The sequence below is a fragment of the Rhinolophus ferrumequinum genome, chromosome 7 (genome assembly GCF_004115265.2).
Source record: "Rhinolophus ferrumequinum isolate MPI-CBG mRhiFer1 chromosome 7, mRhiFer1_v1.p, whole genome shotgun sequence".
Taxonomy (NCBI): Eukaryota; Metazoa; Chordata; class Mammalia; order Chiroptera; family Rhinolophidae; genus Rhinolophus; species Rhinolophus ferrumequinum.
This window is the reverse complement of record NC_046290.1, coordinates 34,827,010-34,849,734: the sequence shown is the minus strand read 5'-3', so window position 1 is coordinate 34,849,734 and position 22,725 is coordinate 34,827,010. Positions and strand designations below refer to the sequence as shown.

Sequence of the window (22,725 nt, the reverse complement as noted above, 5' to 3'; positions counted from 1 at the left end):
TGCTAATAATAGACTTTTAAATTGAATATTTGCTGTCAACAGAATGATAGGAGGGGGAAAATAAGCAGAATACTGTCAATTTTGAAACAAGATGAGCCCCCAAATGAAGTTGACTATATTGTATATAATACAATATTTTAGAAGGTGCTAATTGTATCTCCAACTCTTAGGTTTGAAATATGCAATCAAGTTTGTTAATAGATGTTCCTTCGTCACATCTCAATGATAATCCTTTAAAAATTAGGAAACATTACTTTCTAGCTGTTAAAATGTGAAACCTACCCTTGCCTGTTTCCCTTTTAGTCGTGTTTCATGGCACTGCTCAGATAAATCTGATTGCTTTGATGTGATCATAAATACCTTTGTGGGACCTCTTGTTTCAGAGTTTTGTTATAAGAATATAGTACATCAATAGAAAGATTGCCAGTTTTCAGGAACTATAGAAAAACCTCTCTACAGTGTGAACAAGGTATCTAATAGGCTGGATGGTCAGGATGGCATGACCACATACTACTCTACCAACGTGCTCAGATATTTTTTTTTGTTTGTTGTTTTCATGAACAGTTACATAGTTATGTGATGTGGTAGACTTTTCTAATATGGGACTATTTAAAGTTGGGAAGTAAGGAATGAAACAAAGTGGGAGAAAATGGTTTCTGCAACTTAGTTCTTTTATACCTTTACCTGAGATAGTCTAACAGTTCAGTATCAAATAATTTTGTTACAGAGTGACTGTTACATGGTTAGAGAGTACAAAAAGTCAAGTTAGTATTTAGATTTAATAAAAGAACACTGTTTTCCAAATATAGTACTATGAAACCCTCATCACAAAGTGAATAGTTTTATTTGTGAGAGAAAGTTTACACAAGTATTTTTTAATTTAAATTGTATTTATTTTTTGACTAAGTACTAAAGTCACATGGTACAGCATTGGAAAGGTGCAAAGTATATGCAGCAGAGTATCTTCCTTCTACCCTGGTGTCTCAAACACCCAGTGGGATCCAGTATTTGAATTTTTATTCTTCTAGTGATATTTTATGCATATATAAGTAAATTAATGTGTGTTTTATCTTGTTGGTTTTGCCCACAAATATACTGTTCTGTACCTAACGATTTAGATACTATATATCTGTACATACAGAGCTTTCTTATTTTTATGGTTACATGTATGTTTGGATAGGCCATAATTTAGTCCCCTATTCATGAACATTTAGGTGGTTTCAAGCTCTTACAACTTAAAAACTGCTGTAGTGAGTAACCTTGTACATGTGTTGTTTTGCTTATATCTGTAGGATAAAATACTAGAAGTAGAATCATTAGATTTAAACGTATTTGTATTTCATTTTTGGTCAATAGTGCTAACCTGGCCATACAACTTGTCTGGGTACGTTTTGTTTGTTTTTAATTGAGGCCTAATTCACAAACCATAAAATTCACAGTTTTAGTTGTACAACTTGTTTGGAAGGTTATGCTAGTTTACACTTGAACCCGCAGTGTGTGAGAATCCCTTTAAGTCATAGTCTTCCAGCACTGTGTTGATAGTGTTTGTTTTTATGTTTTTTCCAATAGTGGAGGTGAGAATGATATCGGGATAGATTTTCTTCGTTTGTTTACTATTTTTACTAAGTACAGCTTACATACAAGTCCACAAATCCTAAGTGTACAGTTCGATGAATTCTTAACCACCATCCAGGTCAAGATACAGAACATTCGCAGCATCTCATCTGCCCTCTTCCCCCCATGCACTCCCAAAAGATAACCACTTTTTTGATCTCTATCACTGCAGAGTGTTTGCCCTGATTTTGAACTTCATGTAAAGGGAATCATGTAGTGTGTACTTTTTTTGTGTCTGGTTTCTTTCTTCTGTGTTATATGTGAGATTCAGTCATGTTGCTGTGAGTACCTGTAATTCTTTTTAGTTTCTGTGATTCAGTTATTTGAATGTATCACAATTTATCTGTTCTACTGTTTGTGGATTTTTGGTTCTACTTTTTAGCTTTTATGAATAAAACTTTTGTGAATACTCTTGTATATATCTTTTGGGGAAATTAAGCACTCCTTTCTTTTGGCTGTACACCTTGTTTGGGTACGTGTTGTTTGTTTTTAATTGAGGTCTAATTTATAAACAATAAAATTCACCAGTTTTTAGCATAGAGTTTGTTAGGAAACAATACCCCCATGGGTCCCCTGCATTTCTGCAAATCTTATGAGCACAGCCCTGATTGCCTTTTTTCTAGACAATCTTTTCAAGGATGTTGGAAGATAGAAGTAGTGTCTCTTCCTAGAGCAAAGGACAGGTTTGCTCACAGCCGTGGGAATTAGAGATAATGTCCCCCTCCCGAGGAAAGGGTAGGCATACTTCCTGCCGTTTTAAAAGAATCATGTTTCCTAAGCTTGGTCTTCTATTCCTGTAATGCAACCCACGGTGTGTACAGGTGTGTTACCTGAGTTCACAACACCATGTGGGAATTGGGGCTCAGGCAATCGGCACTAGAAGATGCTGATACTACTCTGCTGCTCCTGGTATGCCCTTCGTCCCTGACTCAAGAGTCTCGTGTCTTCTGCTGGCATCCACGGCACCGGCAGGCTAACTCATTAGCCTGCGAGTGGGGTAAAATCGCAGCCTTCACCATTCTTGACACAATTGAGTGGATTTTGACAAATGTAGATACTTGTCACACCACAATCAGGTCAGACAACATTTCTATCTCCCCCAAAACTTCCTTTGTGCCCCTTTACATTTATCCCGTTTCCCCACCTCAGCCAACCCCAGTTCTGCTTTCTGTCACCAGTTTTGCCATTTGTTGAATTTCCTATAAATAGAATTATACAGTATATAGCCTCTTGCATCTGGCTCCTTTCATTCAGCATAATGTTTTTGAGATTCATTCATATTATTGTATCTATCACTAGTTCATTTCCTTTTATTGATGAGTGGTAGTCTTTTGCTTGGGCAGTTGTTTATCCATTCACCAGTTGATGGACTTTTGGGTTCTTTCCAGTTTGGGACTATTATGAATAAACCTGCTGTGAGCATTTGAGTATAGTCTTTGTGTGGTTGTATATTTTCACTTCTCTTGGGTACATTCGTAGGAGTGGAAATGCGAAGTCTTATGATGTGCTTTTAACTTGGTAAAGAATTGCCAAATTATTTTCCAGAGTGTGTAACATCTTACATTCCTATCTGAGTAGTTTCTTTTTTTTTTTAATTAAAGTTTATTGGGTTGATAATTGTTAGTAAAGTTACATAGATTTCAGGTGTATAATTCTGTAGTACATTATCTGTATCTCACATTGTGTGTTCACCACCCAGTCAATTCTCTTTCCATCACCATATATTAGACCCCGTTTACCCTCTTCTACAACCCCCTCCCCCCTTACCCTCTGGTAACCCCTAAACTATTGTCTGTCTATGTCTGTGAGTTTTTGTTCCTTCATTTGTCTTGTTCTTTTGCTGTTTTCAGTTTTATATACCACATATCAGTGAAATCATGTGGTTCTCTGCTTTTTCTGTCTGACTTATTTCGCTTAGCATTATAATCTCAAGATCCATCCATGTTGGCACAAATTGTCCTATTTCATCTTTTCTTACTGCCAAATAGTATTCCATTGTGTATATATACCACAACTTCTTTATCCATTCATCTATCAAAGGACATTTTGGTTGTTTCCATGTCTTGGCCACCGTAAATAAAGCTGCAATGAGCATTGGAGCACACGTGTCTTTATGTATAAATGTTTTCAGATTTTTTGGGTAGATACCCAGGAGGGGGATTGCTGGTCATATGGTAATTCTATTCGTAATTTTTTGAGGAACATCCACACTGCCTTCCATAACGGCTGCACCAGTCTGCATTCCCACCAACAGTGTATGAGGGTTCCTTTTTCTCCACAGCCTCTCCAACACTTGTTACTATTTGTCTTGTTGATGATAGCCATTCTGACTGGGGTGAGGTAATATCTCATTGTGGTTTTTATTTGCATTTCTCTGATGATTAGTGATGATAAGCATTTTTTCATTGTCTCTTTGCCATTTGTGTGTCTTCTTTGGAGAAATGTCTCTTCAGATCGTCTGCCCATTTTTCAATTGGGTTGTTTGTTCTTTTGTTGTTGAGTTGTATGAGTTCCTTGTATATTTTAGATATTAACCCCTTATCGGAGGCGCTGTTTGCAAAAATCTTCTCCCATTCAGTTGGTTGCCTCTTTATTTTGTCGATGGTTCTTTTGCTGTGCAGAAGCTTTTAAGTTTAATATAGTCCCATTCATTTATTTTAGCTTTTACTTTCCTTGCCTTTGGAGTCAAATTCATAAAATGCTCTTTGAACCCAACATCCATAAGTTTAGTACCTATGTTTTCTTCTATGCAGTTTATTGTTTCAGGTCTTATGCTTAGGTCTTTGATCCATTTTGAATTAATTTTGGTACATGGTGACAGATAGCAACCCAGTTTTATTCTTTTGCACGTAGCTTTCCGATTCTCCCAGCACCGTTTATTGAAGAGGCTGTCTTTTTTCCATTGTATATTTTATGCTTCTTTGTCAAAAATTATCTGTCCATATTTATGTGGTTTTATTTCTGGGTTCTCAATTCTATTCCATTGGTCTATGTGTCTGTTTTTCTGCCAATACCATGCTGTTTTGATTATTGTAGCCCTGTCGTACAAGCTAAAGTCAGGGAGTGTGATACCTCCAGCAATGTTCTTTTTTCTTAGGATTGCTTTGGCTATTTGGGGTCTTTCATGGTTCCAAACAAATCTGATGATTGTTTGTTCTATTTCTTTTAAAAATGCCATTGGATTTTGATGGGGATGGCATTAAATCTGTATATTGCTTTGGGTAATATGGCCATTTTAACTTTGTTGATTCTTCCAATCCATGAACATGGAATGTCTTTCCATTTCTTTGTCCTATCTGAGTAGTTTTAGTTTTCATCTTTCATTATGAGTGAGGTTGAAAGTATCATTTCATATGTTTGAGTTATTTGTATTTCCTTTTCTATGAATTGCCTATTCAACTCATCTTGCCTGTTTTTCAACAAGGTGTTGGAATTTTTTAGTGATTTGTAGGCATTCTTCATATATCAAGGTATTACTTTTGGTCATGCCATGAATTACAAACTTTTTTTTTTCTCCATTTTGTCACCTAACTTTTGAGGTTGTTTATGGTGGGTTTTGCCATGTAGAAATTTGTCTCTCTGAAGTTCTCAATCTCAGAGTACTTACTAATAGTGCAGGATTGTTCTTTGAATTCGCCATAAAGTATAAATTGTTTTCCAGCAGTATTTTACATAGCCATAACTTCAATGGGAATAAAGAAAAATGTTCTGAAGACTTGAATTTGTTTTCTACATTCTTACAAGAATTTTACCAACTTTTAGAAAACAGCTATACAATGAGAACAAAAGAGCTTTAGAAATTGTGCCCTAATTTATGTGTAATAAGAGAAAAATATTATGTGTGTCTTTTACAGAAGTATCTATGCAAGATGTTGACACTGCAAACTTGGACAGTGCAAGCCTTGTTTATTTTTCTCAGCACTGAATCTTTAGGTAAGCTTCATGAAATGCCCTACCTTCCAACCCCACAAGTTAGATTTATTAATTATATAATTCTGTAATTAAACTTACATATTCTTTCTAAGGTCATTATTAAGAGAATACTGTCTTATGATTTTAAAAAGTAAAAATACTCTTGATAAATTATAATTTGTGTAATTTGAGTTGAAACAGTCACTCAGTAATCTTAAATGTTGTTTAGCAGTACTAACAATAACTTTAAGGTGGAGAAGGAAAAGAAGATGCTGTTTGGTTTTTTTTTCTTCTTTTTTTCTAAATAAAAAAATAGGAGGAAATCTGTTAACTTTTAGCCCTTCACTCCTTAATGGTCAAAGGTGTCACTGAGCCACAGTGTGATTGTGACCAGAATAAAGAGGTCACTGACCTACCACAGTACTGCTCAAGCTGGTTCACAGCCTGATGCCTGTCTGAGAACTGGTTGGCAGTGGTCCACAAGGAAATAAGTACAGAAATTAAGAGTAAATGTTTAGAAACTCTTATAACAATTTCACATAGCTGTGACATCCAAGAATGTAATCAGTGGACTTGTCTCATGGAACTTAGTATAGAACAAAAGTATAAATCTGTGAAACATTGGTGGGGGAAACCAAACGGGTCCTTCACATGTAGTTTGAGAAGCACTGCTCTGAATCAACGCCTCTCCAAATCCAGGAATGCAGCTTCCTTTTGAACACCTCAAGCGACACAAAGTTTATGTTGAAAATCTTTCTTATTTAGAAAGTCTTTCCTTATTCTTGAACCCCAGTTCTCCTCCTTGTGACTTTTTTCTGTTAATCCAAGTTCTAGAGTTGAACCACTTTCCCTTCCCACTGTTCAACTCTTCAAGTATTGAAGGACTGCTTTCATGTGTCTCTGAGCCTTCTCTTCCCCAAACTAAACTTACAGTCATTCTGTATAGCACTTGGATTCCAACATTGTGTGTGCTGATTACCCTCCTGATTTTCCTCTTGGTTGCCCGTATCACATTTATCTCTCCCACGTATTAGCTTTAAGAGTTTGGCCAGTCACTTAATCTGTGCTTCAGTTTCCTGGTCTGTAAGATGGAGTTAATAATGGTCCCTACCTCCTAGGGTTATTGGGAAGATTCAATGAGTTAATATACAGAAGGCATTTGGGCAACGCCTTTATAATAAGCATTATAAAAAAGGATAGTAATTATATATTTATTATTAAGATTTGAATAAAATGCTCTTAAGAAAAATAAATATAATACAGTGCTAGACATGATCTGAATATAGTGACTTTGTTACTTGGATCTGAACATCGTTTTTATTAAAACAACATAGTTTGGTTTGTTTGGTTGCTTTTTTTGCCAGCTAAGATACACTATAGTTTCATGTCAGGCTACTTACCGGGCAGTGAAAATTCTTAGGTTGTTTTCACATGAATTAAGCCATTTCTCCCTTACCCTATATTTATTTCTTACCAACCTAAATAGGAGATATTTTCCTCTTTTGCAAAGTACGTTATATTAGTTTTAGCCTGTTGGTCTAATCTTTCAACATAATTTTGAATCCTAACATTATCATCCAAAGTGTTGGCAGTCCTTCATTGCCTTGTTTTTCTAATTTGCTAAGTGTTTATGTCTCACTGTCTCTCTGTTTTCCCCTGAGTTGAGTAGTGTTGAAAATAACAGGATTACATTATCTATTGCTTCCTCACAAATTACTCCAAAACTCCCTGGCTTAAAATGACAGTAAATATTATTTCTCATGGTTTATGTGGATCAGGAATACAGATAGACACAGCCAGACTGGTTCATCTTTGCTCCATGATTTCTGGGACCTCAGCTGGACTATTCAGATTGGGGGCTGGAATCATCCAAAGGCTCATTCCTTTACATGTTTGGTATTAACCCCGGCTGTAGGCTGAGGGCTTTGCTGGGACTGTTGGCCAGAACACCACATGTGGTCTTGGCTTCCTTACAACTTCTGGCTGGCTTTCCAGGGCAAATGACCCAAGAGAACAGAGAGCTAGTCGGAAGTTGTATCCTATTAATGGGCTAGCCTTGGAAGTCACATTGCTTACTCTGTTGGCTGAGGCAGACATAAGCAGCCACTCAGATCTGAGGGCGGGAGGAGAATACAGACCCCACTTCTTTGTGGACAGACTATCAGTCATATCGTAAGAAGAGCATGTGGGATGGGATAAATAGGTATATAAAGGTGACCATCTTTGGAAAATACAATCTGCCCCAAGGACTAAGGGCACTTCTACATATTCTACTCAAGACCTTCTCATTGACTTTTTTCTTAGTATTTTATATGTATTTTTATATATGTAAACATATGTAAATATATATTATAAATATGTTTTATACTTTTATATATTATATATATTGTGTATATATACATGTATATGTCATCAATTAAAAATTTATTAGTTTGAACCTATGAAATTTCAGTTTTTATAGGTCAACAACAGCCAAATACCAGTTTTCAGTGTTCATTCTAATATTTGTTATAGTATATTCTAACCCACATTTCATCTTGTTCATATGAATACCCCAACTAATTTTGTCAAATACCTTTTTTTAAATTAAAAAAAGCTATAATTTAATCTCCAGTAACCTGGTAGCTCTATAAAAATGGGATTACTTTGGCATGGGATGGTTTTAGTGAGCTTTTGTTTCACTTCACTTGCCCATGTCTAGTATTTCTGTTATACTATGTGATTAAAAATTATTGATATTGAGTCTCTGGTTATGTCTTCTGTTTGTAATATTCTAAGTTATATTTCATATTTACTGTTTCCAGTAATTACTTTAGAGAAAGTGAAACAGAAGTGATTTTACCAAGGAATAAAGTGAGGTCTAGGGAGCTGGAAGAACTGGCCCAGCATCACAGAGTAACTTATTAGTTCCCTACAAGATGAAGTTTTATGCACTAGGAAATTTAGAGTTAGACGTGCACTGGGACATGTATAAACAATGGCAAGTTCATGTAAACAGGCTACATTATAAGTTTTGAAACAAAGAAATACACATTCCGACTCTGGGCCCTGTAGCCTTTATGAGAGGTGCCAGGATTCCATTTAGCAATACAATTTTGACTGCAAAATCTGTTTTTAATTCTTCCTGCTTACTTTGAGAGATCCAGAATAAGAAAAGCTGTTTTTAGCTTTTTAAGGTATTTTAATCCTTTGTGTGATCTAGCTTGAAACCAAGTTGGGATTTGGAAGAGTTTGGTTGATAATTTAGGTTGACTCTATGAAAATATCTCAGGTTTCTTTATAAATTAAGGAGTTGAAGTAAATGATCTCCAAGTTTCTTCTCAGATTTATAATTTGTCATTCTGTGCATTTTACCTTAACTGCTGGAACCAGTCACCCCTAAGGGAACCTTCCAAATCCTATCAGTGTGGCTGGATTACTTTTGTCTGGAGACTAATAATAATGATGATAATGCTACCATTTATTGGAGGCCTGTTGAATACCAGGCATTGCAGGAGGTGTTTTACATAAGTAATTTCTAATCTCAAAAAACTCTTTAAGATAGCCATTATTAACTTTATTTTCCAAGTGAGAAAACAAGCTCAAGTAGGATGGGTAACCAACCACCCAAGAACCCATTGGCAGATGGGATTCACTAAGGAAAGCTACCTTAAAACTCTGGACAGTGAGGCTAGAGAAAGAGAATAGAATCATGTTAACTAGTTGGGGATTTTATCTTGATGAGAATAGGTAGCCATTAAATAATTTACAATAGGGAAATGGCATAATAATTTTTTAATAGTAACTCTAGCAGAAGTGTGTAGGATAAACTGGAAGGTGGTCAGACTGTCATATAATCTGATGGTCTGAGCTTTAGCAATCAAAATAGGGTTGGTATACATATTACAAGTGTAGAACCAACAAGATTCAGTGCAGTATCGTTAAGTTGGAGGAGCCTAATTAGAGATGTTGAAAGTGACTGCAGTGTATCTGGCCTCGATGACTGGATGGGAGTGGTACTACTAGCAGAGATAGAGAAATAAAAATAAGTTTGAAAGGGGCTGTTGTGCATATCATTTTAGAAATGCTCATTTTAAATACTTATTGGACTATCTCAGGTGGATATGTCTTGTAGCTGTTGAAAACAAAGAGCTAGGGATAGGGGTTTAGATGTCATCAATATGGAGTAGGTGACAGTTAAAGCATATCGTTGTGTTTAATTTTTTATACAGTATGATTTTTTATTTTTTAATATGGGATTTTATTCTATACACTTACTGTTAAAACTAATATATTTGGTCATCTTGTTCTATTCATTCTGGTTTTTGTTCCCTTGCTATTTCCTTTTTTGTCTGAATTTTTATATTTGAACAGTGTATACTCTCCCTCCATGCCCCCATTCACACCCCCAGCACATTGAGGACTGGAGAGGAGTAGAGACTACCACTGCCTGTTCTCTGGGGGGCTTATTTAGACCCTGGGTCTGAATGGAGGAACAGGATTGGTGGGGGAGCAAATGAATCATGCTGCAGGCAGGCTGTGTTTCCTAAAGCAGTTAGAATATTATAAAAAAGGGCTGAAGCTTGCTTAGGTTTTTTTTTTATCATTTTTTTTTAATCCAGCTCCATCTTCCTTATAATTTGAGTATTTCTTTACAAATTTTGGCTTTGAATTCTGACCATATTAATTTTCGCTTCTTTTTGTGTGTCTTGAGAGATATTTTAGTGAAGAATGAGGGACTGCATTGATACAAAATATTATTTTGTACCAGAAAAATTCAGTTCATTTTTATATTTTCTATTATTATTCCTTTTCAGGTGAACTTCTAGATCCATGTGGTTATATCAACCCTGAATCTCCAGTTGTACAACTTGGTTCTAATTTCACTGCAGTTTGTGTGCTAAAGGAAAAATGTATGGATTATTTTCATGTAAATGCTAATTATATTTTCTGGAAAACAAATCATGCTACTGTTCCTCATGAACAATATACTGTCATAAACAGAACAGCATCTAGTGTCACTTTTACAGATATATCTTTATTAAATATTCAACTCACTTGCAACATTCGTACATTTGGACAGATTGATCAGAACGTGTATGGAATCAGAATAATTTCAGGCCGTAAGTTTTGCTTTTGTCGTATTTCAGACTTTGTCATGACTGTTGAATTACATTTTTAATGTTGTATGTTGGTCTTAATGAAATGCAGTAACTTGTTGGCTCAGTGACTTTTGGACATATTTATTTAAAAAAAATGAGTTTAGAAGTGGAACTACAGTTTCATTACCAATATGCAAAAAAACATAAAGAGTAACGCAAGTTTTATATCTTCCTGAAAGCCAACTATCTGTCAGTTTTCTAGAAAAATCTTACAACAAACCCCCGAAAGAGTATTGTTGAATTGAAATCTGTGCGTTTATTCATAGTAACTTTGAATACTCCTTAATTGCCGAGAGAATGCACATTAAGCAGCCACCTGAAGAAGGCAAATAAGTACTGGAGAAAGTCTTCTTTGTCAAAGTAAATAAGTGAATTTAATATGATCTGATAGTGGATTATCAAATTTGTGGATAACCCAAAACTATAACTTTTCCATTTGCTTTTCTTCCAGGAGAGTTTGGGAAGGCAATAGAAAGAGACATATAAATGAATCATTTTTGCTTATATTTAGTTGCCTCTTACTAACATGCAAATGTTACTTTTTAAAATACACTTAATGGAGAAATCAGTTGATACTGTTATCCAGTTATAAATGAAAATTGATCTTATGTAGAAAATTAATTTGAAACATACTAGTTAGTGACAGTTATGATAGAAAATGTATATTAATGTCTAAAATGAAGTTTGAGTTTAAATAAAGTAATTTTTTAGGTACCATTCTTTCATTATATCCATACTTTTGGCTTGAGTTTCTTTTTTCTAATTTAGGTTGTAAATATCTTGGGGTACTATTAAGTTGCATCTTATTTGTGGATATATAAAGCTTTTTGAAAATTGCTAATTGTTCTTTTTTAGTGCCTCCAGAAAAACCTAAGAATTTGAGTTGCATTGTGAAGGAAGGAGAAAAAATGACATGTCAGTGGGATCCTGGAAGGGAAACATACCTGGAAACAAACTTCACTTTAAAATCTGAGTGGCAAGTTATTTCAAGTTTGTCATATGTTGAATTAAGTTAGTCATTTGTGCTGGAATTTTTATTTTGTCATACAATACTATTAAATGCTAAACATTTTATTTAATCTTTTATTTTAGAACATTTGAAACATAACGGTAGAAAGAATAGTATAACAAATCCCCATGTGCCCGTCTTCCAGCTTCATTAATAACCAGCTCTTGACCAGTCTTATTTTATATGTACTCCACCCCAGATTGTCTTAAAGAAAACTTCAGTCATCTCATCCATAAATATTTTAGTATATATCTCTAAAAGATAAGGACACTTTTAAAAAAAACGTAACTACATACCATTGTTACACCCAAATATAATTGAAAATACTTTAACATTGTCACATTTTCAGTTAGTAGTCAGATTTTCCCAGATGTCTCGTAAATATATATGTGGTTTTTACATTTGTTCAAATCAAGATCTAAATTACCTCCATACATTACAGATTGATACGTCTTGTAAATCTCTCTTAACCATAGGTTCCATCTGCTTCTCTCTTTTCAATACAGTTGTTAAAAATAACAATTATTTACTGTTTAACATATTCCTCTGTCCCTTTATTTTCTAAAAATTGCTATTAGATCTAGACACTTGAGATCAAATTCAGCTTTTATTTTTATTTTTATTTTTTTGAAAAATAATAAATAGGAGTGATGTGTACTTATATCTGGAGCCACCACATAATGTTTGATTGTTTTTCCAGTACCAAGACTGAGCAGTGATTTCAGGTGTTGTCAGCCTGATTCATTCATTATAAAATTCCCCATTAGTTTTTTCAAACATAAACAGTGAAAGAATTTTACAGTGAAGGCTTATGTATACCCATCACCTAGATTCTACAATTAACATTTTACTATATTTGCTTTATCACCTATCTGTTTATGCATCCTTCTCTCCATCCATCAATCCATCTCTTTTATGCATTCCAAAGTGAGTTGCAGACATTAGTATCTCACCCTTAAAATTTTAGCATATACAGCATTAATTAGATATAATTAAGTAGGTATGTTTTTGTTTTTAGGTAAGATTTATGTATATCTTAAAATGTACTTACATATCTTAAATGTGTCATTCAGTGAGTTTTGACTAGTGCATACACCTGTGTAACTCAAACCCATCAAGACACAGGACATTACTAACACCCTCAGAAAGTTCACGCATGCCCCTTTCTAGTCAATCCCAGCCACCACCCTGTCCCACCAGGCAATTCCTTGTCTGCTTTTCTTCACTATAGACTTTTGCCTGTTCCAGAATGTCATATAAATGGAATCAGACAGTATTTGCTCTTTTGTGAAAGGTTTTTATGACTCAGCTGAATGTTTTAGAGATTTAACCATGTTACTTCCGTATAGTTTTTTTTACTTAAAGGTTTCAGCAGTTATCGGTGATCATTATTTGTATGTGAGGTGCACAGTAGTGGTATTCTTTTTGTTTTTAACCTGAAATATTTAAAACTTTCTTTTATCAACTATTGGTTACTTTGAGGTACAGTTCATATAAGAGAAACAAAATGGTGTTAATATTCCCCTTTGTTAACCAGTTTTATAATGAATTGGTTCCCTGGTATCTTACAAAGGTAGATAATGAGGGGGTTTTCCCCTCATTATGAATTCATATTTTAAAATGTTTCATGTGTTTCAATCCATTATGGTTATCATTCTTCTTGATACTTAAATTGTCCCACCTTTGGTTAGTGGAAACCTATTTAGATTGGCTCATCCTTTTGACACAGCTTCATTAATCTTTAATAATCAGCTTCCTTGGTGTCTGATATGACATGGTTTTCCAGGTTCATCTTGATATATTTCTTGCCCCGGACCTAAAACTGACCTCCTCCCTAGTAGCCATGGTTCCATTTAGTGTGAAATATTATTTACAGACTACAGTTTGGGTGGTAGTGGAACTTGTTGCTACTGGTTTGTCATTGTTTTTAGGCCTTTTCAGTGAAATCCTAAAAATAATTTTAAGATTGTTTTTCTTTCACTAAAGATGTAGTTAAATTACTATATTGAAGATACTTGAAATAGTTCTATGTGTTATCCCACCAACTCAGTACAAGAGTTCATGTTTCGTTTTGCTCTTATTTGTAGGAATTTTCTTAAAATTATAAACTAGTTAATCCAAAAGGTCAGATTTATAAAATAAGGTATATTAACAGAAGTCTCAGTTCCCTGTCTCTTGTATCTTATTTCCTCCCTTCCTCTATAACTATTTTGGTTTGGTTTGGTTTTGATTTAAAATTTCTATTTAAAGAAATAATGTGTATGTATAGGTATTCTTAATTGATACATAATTTAAACATATGTAAGTCCTAGAGACTTATATTATGCTAAGTGAAATAAGTCAGAGAAAGACAAATACCATATGATCTCGTTTATATGTGGAATTTAAAAAATAGAATAAATGAGCAAACTAATGAGGGGAAAAAAAACATGTAAGTAAATGCAATAACATCATTTGAAACTTTTCTGTAGTGATAGAAATCAGAAAGTGGTTGCCTGGATTAAGCTGGAAAGAGGCTAAGAGAACTTTCTGGGATGAAATTTTTATCCCCATCCTATCTTCTAAGCATATTGTGCTTAGAAAAGCATACAGTGCTTAAAAACATTGCTGGTACAGTAAGGATTCTGTTTCAGAAAAAGAAAGAAACAGTAAATAGACAAAATACAGACCACAGGAAATAGATAATTTTTGTAGAAGGGTCAACGGGGATAGAGCATAACATTCTAAATGTAATATTCTTGGAATAAAATATGAAAATACTTTTGTATTTAATATACAAATTAAACTCAGTTTTACAGAAAAGCAGTTTTTTAAGAAATTTTTGTTTTAGTTATCAACAGTTTATTCCAAACTTATGGGAATCAACTTATTTATTCTAAATTGTAACAATCTGGGTTTCATCAAAGTCTTTTCAGGTAACCTTTTTCACTCTTAATTTTTTAAAATCTATTTTTAATGACCAATTCTTCCATTTTTGTATTTAGGGCGACAGAGAAGTTTGATGATTGTAAAACAAAACGTGACAACCCTACCTCATGCACTGTTGATTATTCTCCTGTATATTTTGTCAACATTGAAGTCTGGGTAGAAGCAGAAAATGCACTTGGGAAAGTTGCATCAGATCATATCAATTTTGATCCTGTAGATAAAGGTAGTTATAAACCTGAATTTGAGAATTTATTAAAGTAGTTTTTAAGATTTTAATTAATGTAAAAATAAGCATTTTTCTTATCTTAATGACTTTTACAAATTCATTTTATCAATAACATTAAAATAAATTTGGAAAAAAGAAAAATATCCATAATCCAACCACAGTAACAGCTATTTTTACTTTGAATGTTATCTTCAGGTATTTGTTCAGTTATCAAACATTTTACAGGATTGTAATCATAGTATACATGTTCCATTTTTATTGCTTTTTAAAAATTTTATATATTATAAATATTTAATTGTTTTGATATCTGAACCTAAAAAGATTAACAAATGTAATAAACTGACAAGTAAAAGATTTTTTAGAAACTTTTCCATTATAATAGTATGGCATAGCATTGGTTTCAGAGACATTAGTTCATTTAGTGAGAATAAATGAATATTGTGAAAGAAGACATAAAGAGTATATTTGAGTTTGTGTAAGAAGTTGATAAACATTAGGATTTATTTTATTCTTTAGTGAAGCCCTTTCCACCACATAATTTATCAGTCAGCAACTCAGAGGAACTGTCTAGTATCTTAAAACTGACGTGGATCAACTCAAGTATTAAGAGTTTTATGAAACTGAAATACGACATTCAGTATAGGACCAAAGATGCTTCCACCTGGAGCCAGGTAAATTGAAAGTTACTGTTTGTTCAAATAGTTTTTCTTGTAACCTTCTAACCTAAAAGTCTCAATCATTTTCTGAATGTTTTAAGTGAAATATTTTGCTTGATACCTCTTCTAGATCAATTTCAAGCAAGGGCAAATAGGAAGACTTCTAGATAGAAAAAAAAAGTTTTGCTAAATATAGTAGCTTTTAAGTGAAATATGGAAGTGATGCAGGGTGATAGGGAATAGCATTTTTGATGGGAGGTGAAAGTAACACAAATAATAAGCAAATTAAGTGGAGGAACTTGTAACACTGAAAAGGAAAGGGACGGTAACCCAAAGATGATGCTGTCAGGAAAAATACTTGGACCTTTTTTAAAATGTCTTCTCACCATAGCTTTGAGATCCTGATACTGTTCTTTGTTATAACTCTATTTATCACTAACGGTATGCTTTTGTTTTGTTTCTCTGTTTGCAGTAATGAGCTCATAAGGAAATTGAGCCCATGACCTTACTATTTCTGTCCTCCATTCCACTTATCTAAAGGGTTCAGAATACAATTAGAAAAAGCAGTAAACCAAAATGGATTAATGCTTCATGTTGTAAAGAGAGGATACATACCTGAAATTCTTCAAAATATCTTTTGATACAGTTTTAATTCATTGGGACAAAAAAGATTGACACCTATTTTGTATCCAGTATTAAAGTCTCAGAGTAGTAAAAAGAAAGTAGTTGTCTATATGTAGTCTCTTTTCCCCTGAAAACCAAGCTTATCTACAATGATAGCTTTTTTTTTTCTTGATTGGGTGCATGTGTCATCCGTTTGCCTGTCCAGATCCTTCTCCACCCTACTCCTTGTCTTGGTATACTGACCTGTATGGATTTTATCTGTAGTTTCCCATTTTCTCTAGTTTCCTATTGAGTTTGATTAATGGGAGGAAGGGGCCTGGCAAGAGCGAGGAGAGATAGAAGTGAGATCAGCATATTTTCCCTCTTTCCTCCCTGGAGCTTCCAGTGTCTCTCAAGCTAAGGTCACTGCTCCTCTCAAGTTAACCCTCTAACCCTTTTCTTCCAGGTTCTGGTACCTTCCCTTATCCTTTTGGGCCAAGGGGTGGTAACAGCTGTAAGCTCCAGAGTAGTGACTGCACTATCTAAGGTTTCACTACACTCTGCCCATATTCCCTTTAGTAAACCCTCCTTGAATTAAGTTCTAATTGGAACGTGCCATTTTTTTTTCCTGCTGAGACCCTGAGTGTTATAGGCCCTATGGAAGCAAGAAGTGAAAATAAAGAAAAGGAAGAAAGAATTAAATAGATGTTTTCATACTTCCCAAATCTATTAACTTTGATTTTGACTGATTTTTGACTTGCATTTATTTCTCTCCAGAGCTTGAGTTAATTTATTAGTGTTGTTTCATTAAATTCATTTCTAAATCTTATGTAATTTGGAAGACCTATGATAAATACCATTGGGTTTTTTTATTGATTGATTTGCTTTGTTTTCAGATTCCTCCTGAAGATACAGCATCCACCCGATCTTCATTTACTGTCCAGGACCTTAAACCTTTTACAGAATATGTCTTTAGGATTCGCTGTATGAAGGAAGATGGTAAAGGATTCTGGAGTGACTGGAGTGCAGAAGAAAGTGGGATTACATATGAAGATAGTAAGTAAATAAGTATATAAAGAAATTAAGCTATTGGAATTCTGGCTTAAATTCTGTCTGCTTTTAATAATATAGACCTTATTGCTTATACTGTGATCATTTTATTCAAACTAGGACTTCACACTTTTATTTTTAAGGACATTAAGATACCAAATTTAGTGTGCATTGTTGATTGTATGAATGTATTTGATACCTAATTAATTAAAATTTCCTGGAATGATGACTTAACAGTTTATAGGTCCAGGACATTTTATTAAAGAAGAGTGGTCCATAGCTATCCCTAATTAGATAATCATAGCCTGAATCATTAAAATCACACTAGCTAGCAAAATACACCTCAGATCCTTACATCAAAAAAGACATTTGTGCCAAGTTTTTTATTCATTTTTTTCTAACAACACTTGATAAACCCCTGGAAAAAGATCCTTCAGTTTTGGTCGGTTGGTTGATTTTCATTTTTCCCCCATGATAATGCAATTTAAAAATGTATACATAAAATGGTGTACAGTTTCAAAAAAGATTCCCTCTCCAAAGCAGCTAACATTACTAATTTCTTCTGTAGCCATCAAGAACTAGTGGTCCTATTGCATGTAGATTTTTCTTTTTGAACATTTTCCTGTCATAATCTTCACCCTTGAGGAGTCAGTGGCAGCAATCATGGCTTTAAAACTTCCCCTAACTGCCTATATCCCTTCACTTCCAGCTCTACTAGAGGTTTAGATAGGTGGTGAATTGAGAATGTCAAAAGCGAAAAGTAAAGTACTCTTCTCCACTAAGAATTTTTTCTCATTCTCATAAATACCAGGAAAGAAAGGAATCCTGCTATATTGCTGGTTTGGGGGTCCTCAACTGGATTCCTTTGTTTTGACCAGGAATACTTAAACTGGATTCTTGACGCCTTTTTAAAAGTATTTGGGTCATTCTGGGCGAGTTCCTGAATTGCTTTAAAATGTAGACAAAATATGCTGGTTAGCACCTCTGCATTTTCTGGGGAGATGGTACATAACCTTTGTCAAATGAAAGAGAGCAACTGGAACCCAAAAAGTTATGAACCATTAACTTAGTGAATGAAGCCTCTAGGTTGGTTCACTTTATGTTAGGAAATATCTTTAGCCCATACAATTTTCTTTATAATTTCATATTCTTTACTCGGGCATTTTTGTACTTATGAATTTACCTATTTGAACCCCTTGCATCGGCAGCCTTCCCCCCGCCTGCTAGTCTGCCGTTGCTCTTTTCTCTGTTTTATCAGCTATAATTACCTTTTCTCTTCATGGTCATCAGTACATCACTGCTCAGATTTTATTCAGATCCCTTTTTAAATTCTATTGAATACCATATTTTGCAATTATATTTATAATTTTTTTAAATCAGTTGATCCTACAGGAATTTTAAAAACCTAATTACTAGCATTTGATACTTTGTTTATAAAGTGCTTTTTTTCACATGGTTGGTGATTATCACAACAGTCTTGTGAATTAATTTCTATTATATCCTATTATACTGAATCATCCCAACATAAGGTAATAAACTTATACTATATTTACTCCATTTGTTTAAGTTCGTTCTATATTCTTATATTTATACATATAGGGGTTTTAAGCATATATTTAAATAAGATTTTTCAATTTTTTTTTAGCAATAAGAAATAGCGATGCATATATAGTCATGGGATGTAAAGTACAGCACAGGGAATATAGTCAGTGGTATAGTAACAGTTATATACATGTCAGAGGGGTAGCAGATTGGGGGAGTTAACACTTTGTGAAGGGTGTAAATGTCTAATCATTAGGTTGTTTTGTACACCTGAAACTAATTTAAAAAAATAGTGATGCATCTTAGGATATATTTGTAGCTTTACAATTTTAAGATTACAAAAGAGTCTGATATAATCTAAATCATCACGCTATCACCCTGGCTAAAGAAAGACCCAGACATATCATGCTGGGTTGGAAAAATGCTGGTATAAAGAAAGACACCATGTGATTGGAGAGCAAGAATAGTAAAAATAAAGTAAGAGAATAATTTCCAGAATTTTTTATTTTACTGTTATAATGAACACTTTTAAAGAGTTTATGTCATTTCTTTAGGACCATCCAAGGCACCAAGTTTCTGGTATAAGATGGAGCCATCCCATACTCATGGCTGTAGACCTGTACAACTCATATGGAAGGTAAAAAAATCACATAATGTATGATTCTTTTATCTCTTACGTGAATATATTTTATATGGTATGAGTGGAGTTCTTTTAACTTAAATTTTTATTCATATTAATATCTGCAAGGCATTTGATAACTATTTTTAATAAATAGAAATACAAAACTTTATATATACTATCTAGAAGTCAGGTTCATAAACTGCAGGTAATACCTCATAGATACTTGAGTACAGTTCTATGAAAGTTCTGTAAGAAGTGGACCTTGTTTTCTGTTGAACTTTTCTGAGTGCCTCAAGAAATAATACTTTGGGTTAATCAAAATGTATGCCATTAACAGGAAATAAAAATCATTGTGCCCTCCATAAATGTCCATGACTGAATCATTCTGAAAACAGGTAGAGAAAAATACTCAGGCATAAAATAATTAAGGCCCAGATAGCTACAGTGCATAATTGTATACAGAATTAAAAGCGAACAAAATGATGCTACTTTTCCTCTTAGTTGAAGTCATGCTTTTACTCTTAATTCAGTAATAGTTTTACTTTAGTAGTGAGTTCAAAATGAGATTGCCAATCCCTTTCAATAAATATTTAGAGATTTGACCTAATAGAATTCATGAACATGAAGAAATAATGATTATTCAAGATTTATGAAATATGTTTTTAAAATATTTTATTACAGACATTGCCTCCTTTTGAAGCCAATGGAAAAATTTTGGATTATGAAGTGACTCTCAAAAGATGGAAATCACATTTACAAAATTACACTGTTAATGACACAAAACTGACAGTAAATCTCACAAATGATCACTATATAGCAACTCTGACAGCAAGAAATCTGGTTGGCAAATCTGATGCATCTGTTTTACCTATCCCTGCCTATGACTTTCAAGGTTTGTGTCTGCGAGATGGGTGCTGATTGACGGGTTGGAAATGGTGGTTAGGTATGGACAGGGCACCTGTAAAAAACATAAATATTCTAAGACCGTCTGCTCAGTATCAGTGATGAACATAGTTTTACAAATCAGCCTGCAGCCAAATAATCTGTTTCATCCTTACATGGCTGTCTTAAACTTTGCTATAAGCTCCTTAATAAGCTTTTTCTGATTATTTATCTGTTTATTTAAAATACTGTTTTAAGATTTGGGAACTTTATGACTTAAATATATTAATTATCTGTCGCTTTCAAAGAAGAACAATTGCAATTTACATACACAAAACATTTGAAGAATTTTGGAAAAGGAAGGATTTAAGTTTCATACATTGATTACCTGTAAATTTTAATGAAGTGCTTTTATACATGTTAATACAGAGGGTGCCAAAAAAAGGTATACACGTTTTAGAAAGGAAAACTGGATTAAAATTGCAATACTCAATATATACCGATAACAAAAGATGAATACAAGTCACGTTTGACTTCTGCAATTACAAGAGGTGCCCAAAGGGGTTACCATCAGCGTCCAGACACTTCTGATTATGGCGAACTACTGCTTGAGCATAGATAACATCTCTTAAAATGTGTATACATTTTTTTGGCTCCCCCAGTATATGCTACAAAAACTGATAGCAAGATAGCTCACATGGTTATGAAAATGAATGTAAAATATCACAATTTCAAATTTTTAAATGATATTTTTCATATTGATATTCAAACTTTGTTTTAAAGCTGCTCGCCCCGTAACGGATCTTAAAGCATTTCCCAAAGATAACATGCTTTGGGTAGAATGGACTGCTCCAAATGAACCCGTAAACAAGTACATACTTGAGTGGTGTGTGTTATCAGATAAATCACCCTGCGTCCCAGACTGGCAACAAGAAGATGGTAATGTACATCGCACCTATTTAAGAGGTATACCTAACTTAAATATTTAAATTGATACACTTTTTTTTAACTCTTTAGACAGAGTCTTCTTTAGACAGAGTCTTCTCTCCTGCTTTATAGGCATTATGGTCCATTGAAAAGACTTCCAGTTTATCATAGTTACTAGTACATCTAGTTTACTAGATATGTGATTCAGCAAGTCACACTTAACCTCTGTGAACTGCAGGATCTGTTTATGGACAAAGTAGGGTATTACTATATTCTCTGTATACTCCAGTATTGTTTTGATCGTAAAACTGTAAACTATGAGAGAAATATAACCTTTCCTGCTAACTAGTTGTATGGTCTCTGTATCCGATTTAACTGTCTTGTCCTTCAGTGAGAAAATACTTTTCCTACAGCATCTGGATGACTTGCTAACTTCTCACAGCTGTCGAATGGGGGAAACATACCTAGAACTCAGATTTCCTTGTGTATTTTCACTGGAAATACTAATTAAGGACAGGAAGTAATGATATCATAGAGCTCCAAAATGGATTGCTCTGTGTTTTAAGGTACTACTTATTAGGTGGCTTTAAAGTGTTATAACAGCTTTAAAAAGAAAACAAAAACACTCAGCTTATGTATGTTTTTTCAGTAAAGAAGGATAAATAGAATTCAGCTATGAATAATGTGAATAATCAGAGAAAAGCTCTAAGCAGACATACATGCCATACCAACAAAGTAAAGTTTGTAAGCTTTATTCATAAAATAGAGTGTTTGGCCCTCATTAACCTACTATTTACTACAATTTTATAATAAATTTTATAATTAAATAATAAACCTACTATTTACTACAATTTTATAATAAATTTTATAATTAACTAATAAACCTACTATTTACTACAATTTTATAATAAATTTTATAATTAACTAATAAACTCAGCTGTCTAGTTTATCAACCTTATCAAATTAAAAGCATGGTGAAGCTAGAGAGGAGACAGATTGGTAATAACTAGACAGTAGCAGCTTTTTAACAAAACCCAGCATAGGCTCTGGAGACCTTCAGGTTGCACAGGGATCAGTAGCCCTGGTAACGTCACTGTATTACAGCAGAATATAAAAAAATCATTTATTGGTAATATTGAGTTATCAAGAAAAGGTGAAATTACTCTGTTTAAGATGGCAACGGAGAAAAAGTCAAGAACCCTATGATTTCACTGATATGTGGTATATAAAACTGAAAACAACAAAGGAACAAGACAAACAAAGAAACAAAAACTCAGGCACAGACAATAATAGTTTAATGGTTACCAGAGGGTAAGGGAGGAGGGTGGTAAGTGAGGGTAAATGGCATCAAATATATGGTGATGGAAGGAGAACTGACTCTGGGTGATGAACATACAATGTGATATATAGATGACGTATTACAGAATTGTACACCTGAAACTTATGTAACTACTAACGATTATCTCCCCAATAAACTTTAACTAAAAAAAAAAAAGATAGCAACGGAGCATATATTACTTCATGAATAATACTTAAGGAAATATAAATTACGGTTGAAGGTATAAACTTCAGTATAACACCTTATTTTCTGATGTGGACAGATAAAATTCTTT

At 33.8% G+C, this 22,725-nt stretch overlaps 1 protein-coding gene across 3 annotated transcripts in view; it reads left to right on the top strand.

The window, feature by feature from the left end:
• IL6ST (interleukin 6 cytokine family signal transducer) overlaps nucleotides 1–22,725 on the top strand; it is a 48,437-nt gene that overhangs the window by 12,920 nt on the left and 12,792 nt on the right. For 2 of the 3 annotated variants that reach the window (XM_033110204.1, XM_033110205.1), the window contains exons 3-11: nucleotides 5,469–5,547; nucleotides 10,323–10,628; nucleotides 11,523–11,643; nucleotides 14,661–14,827; nucleotides 15,347–15,501; nucleotides 16,986–17,145; nucleotides 19,236–19,318; nucleotides 19,985–20,195; nucleotides 20,969–21,151. In XM_033110204.1, the coding sequence (XP_032966095.1) occupies nucleotides 5,469–5,547; nucleotides 10,323–10,628; nucleotides 11,523–11,643; nucleotides 14,661–14,827; nucleotides 15,347–15,501; nucleotides 16,986–17,145; nucleotides 19,236–19,318; nucleotides 19,985–20,195; nucleotides 20,969–21,151 (1,465 nt within the window). Of the gene's footprint in view, nucleotides 1–5,468; nucleotides 5,548–10,322; nucleotides 10,629–11,522; nucleotides 11,644–14,660; nucleotides 14,828–15,346; nucleotides 15,502–16,985; nucleotides 17,146–17,542; nucleotides 17,590–19,235; nucleotides 19,319–19,984; nucleotides 20,196–20,968; nucleotides 21,152–22,725 lie in introns of those variants that run through there. The other variant, XM_033110206.1, reaches the window with a different exon arrangement.